At 35.8% G+C, this 10,160-nt stretch overlaps 1 protein-coding gene across 1 annotated transcript; it reads left to right on the plus strand.

The window, feature by feature from the left end:
* Nucleotides 1-7,610: 7,610 nt before the first annotated feature.
* On the plus strand, nucleotides 7,611-8,258 carry LOC130933719 (uncharacterized). The gene has a single exon (XM_057863339.1). It carries the CDS (start codon nucleotides 7,611-7,613, stop codon nucleotides 8,256-8,258), a length of 648 nt encoding a protein of 215 aa, XP_057719322.1.
* The last annotated feature ends 1,902 nt before the right edge of the window (nucleotides 8,259-10,160 follow it).

Consider the following 10,160-nt stretch of genomic DNA (forward strand, 5'->3'; position numbering starts at 1 on the left):
TACAGACGAAAAATCTGTCTATAATTATCGACGAAAAATCCGTCGAAAAATACGTCTGTAATTACCAATAAAAAATCCGTCGGGAAGTTCGACGTTTCAGGAAAATGGATGGAGAATTTACAGAGAAAAAATTCATCCGTAACTAGTAAAAATTCGTCGGTAATTTTCCGACGGAAAAAATCCGTCGGTAAATAATTTTCAACGAGACTTTTATAAAGGGATAAAATCCATTGGTAATTTCGTTGGTAATCGAAAATCCATCTATAATAAAGACTAAATCTATTTATAAATTTGTCTATATTAATCTATTTTATAGTTGGAAATATATATCCCATCAACTTTATCAACCACAAGATAATCAGTGTGAATAATTTTAAGATACTGGTGGTAAGTTTTATATATAGTTTTTAAATATTAAATTCCGATTGATTGTGTATTTTTATCATATAAAAATATATATCTATATATATATATATATATATATATATATATATATATATATAAATAAAATCATATTAAAATGTTTTAACGTACACATAGTATACCTCATAAGAAGGCTAGACGTACGCTAATATACAATTATATAAGTTTAATTATAATTACATTACTTAGAATTAAAATATTTTACCGAAAAAGAAAAATTAAAGCCGTAGTTTAAGATGGAAAAGGTGCGACTTAGTTTAAAAGTAGATAATGTATTAATTAAGACTGTTGGTTAATAACTTAATACAAAAATGAAAAATGTCCTCAGCCTAAAGGGAATGGTGGATAGTATTTATTTGCGTCAGAAAGAGCAACAGTTGCTTGATAATTATAATAATACTCTAGTGCAAGAAGAGCTCCTATGGTTCCAAAAGTCCAGAGAGCAGTGGGTTAGGTTCGGAGATAGGAATACAAGATTCTTTTATATTCAAATTCTTGCGCGAAGGAAGCATAATAAGATTCATGGCCTTTTTCTCAAGGATGGAGTGTGGAAAACTGATCCAGAGGTTCTGAGTCAAGAAGCAGAGTCTTTCTATAAAAGCTTATTCTGTCATTTGGATGATGTTGATTTGGGTTGCCTTGGTGATGTGCCTCTTCCTTCTCTAAATGAGGAAGCTTGCAATAATCTTACGGCACCAGTTACTATGGAGGAAGTCAGAACAGCTGTTTTTCACATGAACTCTTTTAAAGCTCCGGGTCCTGATGGATTTCAAGCTTTCTTCTTCAAAGAATATTGGGAGATCATTGGTCTTGATGTTTGGAAGATGGTTAAGCAGACATTCTCCGGTGTTACTCTTGATCCGAGAATGTTGGAGACTTTACTGGTTCTCATTCCAAAGGTTGAATCACCGGTATTTATGAAAGATTTCAGGCCGATTAGTCTCTGCAATGTAGTTTACAAGATCATCACGAAGGTCCTTGTTAATAGGCTTCGTCCTCATCTTGCGGATATTGTTGGCCCGCTTCAAGGAGGATTTATTCCGGGACGAGGAACTCCTGACAATATCATTATTGCTCAAGAAGTCCTCCACTTTATGAAGAAGACTAAATCAAAGAAAGGCACACTGGCCTTTAAGATTGATCTGGAGAAGGCTTATGACAGAGTTGACTGGAGGTTTTTAGCTCATACCCTTAAGAGTTTTGGTTTTCCTATTCCTACACTTAATTTGATTATGAATTGTGTCACTGCTTCTTCTTTATCTATTCTTTGGAATGGGAGTCGTCTGAATGGCTTTACTCCTAGTCGAGGTCTTAGACAAGGAGACCCTATGTCACCCTATCTTTTTGTGTTGTGTATGGAGCGATTGGCATGCTTTATTAGTCATCAGGTTGATTTGGGCTTGTGGGAGCCGGTTGCTATTTCTAGAGGGGGACCAAGAATATCCCACTTAATGTTTGCGGATGACTTGCTTCTATTCTGTAAAGCTACAAAGAGACAAGTGCAAAATGTGATGTTGGTTTTAGAGACTTTTTGCAAAGCATCTGGGATGAAGATTAATGTGGAGAAGTCTAAAGCGCTTTGCTCTAAGAATGTCTCTGCAACAAGGAAAGAGATTTTCACTGGGGTATCCTCTATCAGATTTGTCCAGGACTTGGGCAAGTATCTTGGAGTTACCCTTAGCCATTCTAGGGTGACTCGTTCAGCTTTCAATGGTGTCCTGGATAAGGTTCGGAGTAGGCTAGCAAGTTGGAAATGGAGTTTACTCAATCGGGCTGGTAGACTCTGCGTGGTTAATTCTGTTGCCGCCGCTATTCCCACATACCAGATGCAGGTCTCTATTTTTCCCAAAGAAATCATTAGTAAATTGGAGTCTATGATGAGGAATTTTCTTTGGAAAGGACAAGTTGATGGAAGAGGATTGAATCTTGTTAGTTGGAAGGTACTAGTTACTCCAAAAAAATATGGAGGTTTGGGGATTAGAGATCCTTATTGTGTAAATATTGCTCTTCTTGGGAAGCTAGTTTGAACTTTTTTCCAGCAGCCAAACAAGCTATGGGTCCAATTGTTGGATGCCAAGTACCGATCATCTCTATATGACTGTTTTAGTTATCCTAAGAACAAGGACTCTCCCATTTGGAGGTGTCTTTGTAAGGTTTGGGAAGTGTTGAAGGATGGGTTTGCTTGGTGTATTGGAGATTTGAACCATAATTTTTGGTTTTCTAGTTGGAGGAGAGAAGGACGGTTATCTAATGAGATGGATTATGTTCACATTTCTGATTCGAATCTCCGGATACAAGATATTTGGTCGGTTGGTAGGTGGCATTTGGATACTCTTTATTCTCCTTTATCTCAAAATCTGAAAGGTAATATTCTCTCTTACAATCCAGATGAACAAGCAGGTCCGGAAGTGGGTTGGTATTGGAGTGGGTCTACTGCCAAAGTCTATAACTCACGCAATGGTTACTTGTGGTTGTGTAAGCAACTGTTTGGTTGGGAGGAGCGGGAGAATTGGCTTTGGCTTTGGCGTCAGCTTGTTCCGGAAAAGCATAAGTTTTTGGTTTGGTTGTGTCTTAAGGAGGCTCTTCCTACTGCAAGTTTTCGCTTTAGAAGAGGGATGTCGTCATCGGATAGGTGTCCAAGATGTCTTTCTAGCCAGAAATCGGTTTTACATTGTATTCGGGATTGTCCAAAAGCTCAGTTTGTCTGGCATAGGTTGGATATTTCTTGTCATCCTTTGGATTTGAAGAACTGGTTCTTGTATCATAGCAGAGAGCATCCGTTCAAGTTCTTTTCGGGACTTTGGTGGATATGGCGAGTAAGGAATAATGACATATTTAATCCCCATGAAACTTGGCCTCCGAAAAAAGTGATTTGTCTGGCATTAACTTCAGAAAAGGAGCTTAGGAATATTTTTGAATTACAACGTATGTCCCTTCCCTCTACTCTAAATGGTTTTTGGAATCCCCCATCCATTGGTACTTTTAAGATTAATTGTGATGCTAGTTATTTTGGTTCGGGTGATAGTGTTGGTTTTGCTTGTGTTATTAGAGATTGTAATGGGAGTTGGCAAAGGGGGTGTTTGGGAATGATCGAGAGTAATAGTATTCTTCAAGGAGAATTGTTTGCTATTTGGAGAGGATATCTCTTAGCTTGGGATGTGGGTCAACGAGATGTTATTTGTGAGACGGATTGTGTGGAAGCATTTAATCTTGTTACTCAAGATGGTTTTGGGTTTATTGATCCATTGGTGCTCAAAATAAGAGATATCATGCATTGGAATTGGCGTGTTGACTTTCGTTTGATTATGAGAGATGCAAACACGGTGGCAGATACTATGGCAAAGATGGCGATGAAGTTACAACTTTCACATGTGGAGCTTCTTTCACCTTGGGAAGAGTTTAAGAGTAGTCTTACATGGGACTGCCTCTCTATTTAAGCAGTTCCTTGTTTTGTTTATTTTGATTTTCTTTGTTTAATTTATTTCAGTCACCAAAAAAAAAAAGCTTGACTTAATATCTTTCCTAACTACTATATTACATGTATAAAAAAAATTTACAACTTCAGTTATTTGTATAAAATATATATTAAAAATAAATTAAATAATATATATTTTATAAAAATACATTATAACTAATTTAATAATTATTTTTGATGGGCATGCACATCATATTATTTTATGGCCCGTATGCAATTGGGATATCTATGTTTATCAACAAAGGAGATTCTATGGTGCTTATAGTTAAAAAAAAATAGTATGCTGACTATATGTGTCATGAGAAGAAGAGTGACACGTAATTTTGTATGTTTGTTTCTCCTTCATATTGTCACCTTTACACACATAGTCACAGTCACACACAATTTTCTATTTTTTATTATAAGCTAAATTACAGCATAATATTTTGATTAATTTTTTAAAAGCTGAAATTTATTTTTGATAATGAACTGAATTTATTTAATTTTTAGACTTTTAATTGAACTTATAATAATTGATATTTTATAGACGAAAGCTTGATTGAAATCATATATAATAAATATATATAATTTCTTGAAACTTAAAAAGAATATATATAACCCCTTCCGTAGAGTAAAAAAAAAAGAGATACGACAACGACGCTGACCTTTTTTAATGTAGTTTTTTATAATTAATATCCCATGACACATCAAAATAGAAAAAAATATATTCTTAAAAAATTAACAATAATTTTATAAATCCCATAACATTGGTTATTATAAAAACTTTATTTCATAATATTCGCAAAAGCTACTAATCAGTTTATTTAATATTTTAATCTAATTTATTATTTTATCTCTATTTTTATTCTTAATTATTTATATAGTTTAACTAAGTTACTAATCATAATTGTAGATTTGTTAGTTAGATTGGTGGAATTCGTTAATACAGAAATAAGTTTTTTGAATTAAGAAAAATAAAACAAATAATTAAAAATTAAGAAAAAAATTTATTACTAATAATAATGTATAGAATAAACTAAGTGAGAGTAACAGTAATTTTATTTTTGACAAAATTAGAAGTTATGAGAATATGATATCTTCTTGTCTTTAAGAATTTGAATAAAAAGTTATATTTAGTATATAAAAAATATTATTATATATTAAAATTAATTATTATGTATTTAAACATAAATACATGTATTGTATGTTTAATTAATTTTTAAATTATTTTAAAAAATAATTATATTAAAAATCATTTACCAAAAAAAAATAATAAATTCTTTTAAAAAATGAGTTATAGATTGAAAACATGAGAAATGGTAATTTTATTCCTATTTTTTGATAATGTTACTCTATATATAATTTTTTTTCGGTATATCTTTTTTTTTTAACTGTACAGAAGGAGTTATATATATATATATATATATATATATAATATTTTTTTTAGGTTTAAGAGATCATATATATTTATTATATATGATTTCAAGTAAGTCTTAGTAAAAAAAATATCAACTATTATAAGTATAGTTAGTAGTCTAAAAATTAAATAGATTCGGCCACTACCAAAAATGAATTTCAATTTTTCAAAAATTAATCAAAATATTAAGCTGTAATTTAGCTCATAATAAAAAATGGAAATTGCGTGTGTGATGATAACTGTATGTATAAAACTAATAGTGTGAGGTAGAGAGAAGCACATCAAGCCACGTATCACTCTTCTTCTCTTGACACATATAATTAGCATAGTATACTTTTTTCAGCTGTAAGCACCATAGAATTTTCTTATCAACAAACTGTTAAATATGGTTTTCAATATTGAAAGAGGCTTTGCCTAACTGCTCGTGCATGGACAACACTTCTAATTTTGCATAGAGCATATATAATTTTTTTTAAATTTATTAAAAATTTTAAAATTATTTTTAAAATTTATTTTATTTTATTCTTATTCCAAAAATATTTTATTTACATCAAATATATTTTTGACGGATCATTTTTTAAAAAATTTAGGACCAATTTAATAATAAATTTACAAAAACAATCATCAACATAAATAAGTTAAAAAAAATTATCATGTATTTTTGTCGGATTAGTTCTAAATTTTTAAAAAATTTAGTTGTTAATAATATATTTAACGTAAATCGAAAATTTTTAATATAAAATTAAAACAAAAGTTTAAGAATGTTTTTAAAGCTTTTGATAAATTTCAAAAATAATAAATATACTTTACCATTTAATTTTTAAAGTTCAAGTATTCATATGATTTTTTATTTTTCTAGGTAAACTCCTTTTATCGTGTCGAAAAAAAAAATTATGGAGATGCTGCTCTCACATTTTTTTAAAAGTAAACCCTTAAATTATCAGCATTTACTTCAACGATAAATTTATGGTTTAATTCTTTGGTTAATCTTTATAATTTTACCAAACTTTTAATTAAGTCTTTATATATATATATATATATATATATATATATATATATATATATATATATATATATATATATATATTCAATTGGATCTTTATAACATATAAAATTTTGTAATTAAATTTTTTCTATGACTAAAACATTAGAATTAATGAAATATTTTATTAAATAAAACAAAATATTCAATCAAATGTTTGATGTATTTGTTTTATTTAACGAAATATTCTGTTAATATAATTTTAACATTTTTATCACGGTATAATAATTTAATTGAAAAAAATATAAGAACGGTTCATACCAAATAAGGTCCAGGTCCAAATAAAAGGTCCAATCCAAAGATTGGCCCTTATTCGACACCGACCTTCTCTCAGGAAGTTGGATCTAACCATGACTTGCTCCAAGGAAGTCGGAGGTGAAGATTAGCTAGCAGATAACCCTTATTCAAATAAGTAACTCCCCCCAAAATTTCTCAGCCCACTTCCAGGAGCCATATCTCAACTTTCCTAAAATAAAGGGACGGTTATCCTCCTTAAAAGGTGGAACTACTCCAACGGTGGTTATTGGATCACCACTATAAATACACTGACACCCCTCAGGTATCTCTAAATTCCAATATTCTCCAAACTTGCTTAGACCCTTGCTGACTTAGGCATCGGAGTATCTTTGCAGGTACCACCCCTCATTCAAGCGATTGGGCCAACCTAACAAGTCCAGCCCACCTATCTCCGGTTACCCATTATAACATTGGCGCCATTGCTGGGGACCCGAGAGATCAACGAGTAAATGACGGACGATTCACCCCAAGATGGCCACGTAGCGTCTGATTCTGAGCAAGAGAACCTAAACATTGGAAACAACAATGATGACATCGACGATCACCAAGGGGTAACAAATCAACATAAAGAAGGTACCCCAGGATTGAAAAATCCGAAAACGAACACCTCTAAAGGGCGCAAGTCAGGAAAGGAAGGACAACCCCATGTAGCGGATTTCATGGGGTTGTTCCACGGTCATCAAGGGCGTTTGGAACAATTGGAGCAAGAGCTAAAACGACAGCGAGAGATAGAAAAAAATTTGAGGAGCGAGATAGAGTGACGAAAAGAGTTAGAAGAAAAGTTCTTGAGGCTGGAATCTACTCTAAAAAGTCAAAGCTCCCGCAGCGATCGAGAAGATTTTCACTTGGGGGAAGAGGACCTATTTAGCGAGGACATAATGAGGGCAAAAGTTCCAAGGAACTTCAAAAGCCCTGATACGGACCTCTACGATGGAGCCACCGATCTAAAGCATCATTTAAGAACCTTTAAAAGTCGGATGTACCTGGCCGACGCTTCCGATGCTACTCGCTGCAAAGCTTTTCCGACCACTTTGACGAAAGCAGCGATGAAGTGGTTTGACAGTCTTCCCCTTAGGTCGGTTACAAGTTTCGACGACCTCTCACGAAAGTTCTTGATGCGATTCTCCATCCAGAAGGACAAAGTAAAACACGCACCGAGCCTCCGGGGTGTGAAACAGGAGGTCGGGGAACCTTTAAGAGACTACATGGAAAGGTTCAATAAAGCGTGCTTGGAGATTCAAGACCTACCCACAGAGGCAGTAATTATGGGCCTAGTAAATGGACTCAGGGAAGGTCCCTTCTCCCAGTCCATATCGAAAAGGCACCCAACCTCTTTGAGTGATGTACAGGAAAGAGCTGAGAAGTACATCAACATAGAGGAAAATGCCAGACTGCGAGAGCCAAACTGGCGACCTGGGCACTCTCACTCATCGAAGGAGAAAGAAAGAGAGCCCAAGAAAAAAGAGGAAGTCGGCCCTGAAAGGCCTAGGAGATATCACTCCTATACTCCTCTAAGAGTTTCCCTAGTTGATGTATACAGGAAAATTTGCCTTACTGAAAGGCTACCACCCCCTAGGCCCATCAAAAACAAAAGGGGGGGGGGGGAGTCGTGGCGACTACTGTGAATACTATAAGATATATGGTCACTCGACGAATGATTGTTACGACATTAAAAATGTAATAGAAAAGCCGGCCAGAGAAGGTCGGCTTGATAGATATCTCATGGAAAGGTCGGACCATCATGGGAAAAGGAAGCGAGACGACAAGGACATAAGAGATCCACCGCCACAGACTCCGGAAAGGCATATACATATGATCTCGGGGGGATTCGGTAAAGGCGGCCTCACAAAGTCGTCTCGCAAGAGACACCTGAAGGAAGTCTACCAGGTCGGGAGCGAGGTTCCCGACCTCCCAACCATCTCATTCACCAAAGAAGATGGGCAAGTGATCATCCCTGGACATGATGATCCAGTGGTGATAACCATGGTCCTTGCCAACCCTCATCTTCACAGAACCCTGGTAGATCAAGGGAGCTCGGCCGACATCCTTTTCAAGCCAGCGTTTGATAAGCTGGAATTAGATGAAAAGGAGTTAAGAGCTTATCCTGATACCCTGTATGGACTGGGGGATACACCAATAAAACTACTAGGATTCATACCCCTCCACACGACTTTTGGAAAAGGGAAAAAATCTAAAACTCTGAGCATCGACTTCATAGTCGTCGACGTGGGGTCAGCCTACATTGCTTTAATCGGCAGGACTACCCTAAATCGGCTCGAAGCAGTGGTGTCCACCCCTCATCTTTGCATGAAATTCCCAACACCAGAGCGAATAGCAACCATCCGAGGAGATCAGAAATTGGCAAGGAAATGCTATAATGAAAGCTTGAACCTGAGAGGAAAGGGCAAGGAAGTTCACACCATAGAGTTTGGCGGAGTTAGAGCTAAAGAAGAGCTGCAGCCGCAACCAGGGGGAAAAACTGAGGAATTTATCGGAGAAGAGGAAGGAAAAAATACCAACATAGGAGCTAGCCTAAAGGGAGACCTAAAACAGAGGCTGATAAAGCTCCTGTAAGATAATTTCGACCTCTTTGCCTGGAAGGCCTCCGACATGCCAGGGATAGATCCCGAACTCATGTCGCACAAGCTATCAATGTACCCCAAGAAGAAGGAAGCTTGGACCTAAGCGAGCTCAAGTAGTGGAAGAACAAGTGCAAGCCCTCCTAGAAGCCGGCTTCATCAAAGAGATCAAATATCCGGCGTGGCTGGCAAATGTGGTGCTAGTCAAAAAACAAAACAACAAGTGGAGGATATGCGTCGATTACACTGACCTGAATAAGGCGTGTCCCAAAGACCCATATCCAATGCCAAGCATCGCTACCCTAGTAGACTTCAACTCAGGGTATCGATATTTGTCATTTATGGATGCATACTCGGGATACAATCAAATTCTGATGTACAAGCCGGATCAAGAGAAAACCTCATTCATCACGCCTAGGGCAAACTATTGCTATGTGGTTATGCCTTTTGGGTTAAAAAATGCTGGAGCCACATACCAAAGGCTGATGAATAAGGTGTTTGCTCCCCACCTTGAAAATTTAATAGAAGTCTACGTAGACAATATGCTAGTAAAAACCAAGGTGGAGATCGACCTTTTGGGCCTTGGCTGACCTTTCGCAAGTTTTCAACACATAAGGATGCATGGGATGAGACTAAATCCCACAAAATGCACATTTGTGGTAGAGGCAAAAAAATTTCTGGGATTCATGCTTACACAAAGGGGAATCGAAACTAATCCCAACAAGTGTAAAGCAGTACTAGAAATAAAAAGTTCGACTTGCTTAAAAGAGGTCCACCAACTGAACGGTCGACTTGCCACCCTCTCCAGGTTCTTGGCAGGATCAGCATTGAGATCTCTACCACTCTTCTCTCTACTAAGAAAAGGATGCCAGTTCGAATGGACTCCTGAGTGCGAAGAAGCATTCCAGGAATTCAAAAGGTTTTTAAGCAAACCTCCCATCCTGACCC

The sequence above is a fragment of the Arachis stenosperma genome, chromosome 6, assembly GCF_014773155.1.
Source record: "Arachis stenosperma cultivar V10309 chromosome 6, arast.V10309.gnm1.PFL2, whole genome shotgun sequence".
NCBI classification, from domain to species: Eukaryota; Viridiplantae; Streptophyta; class Magnoliopsida; order Fabales; family Fabaceae; genus Arachis; species Arachis stenosperma.

Coding starts and splice junctions, on each gene's coding strand:
- LOC130933719 (XM_057863339.1), top strand. CDS start 7,611: ATGTACCTGGCCGACGCTTCCGATGCTACTCGCTGCAAAGCTTTTCCG.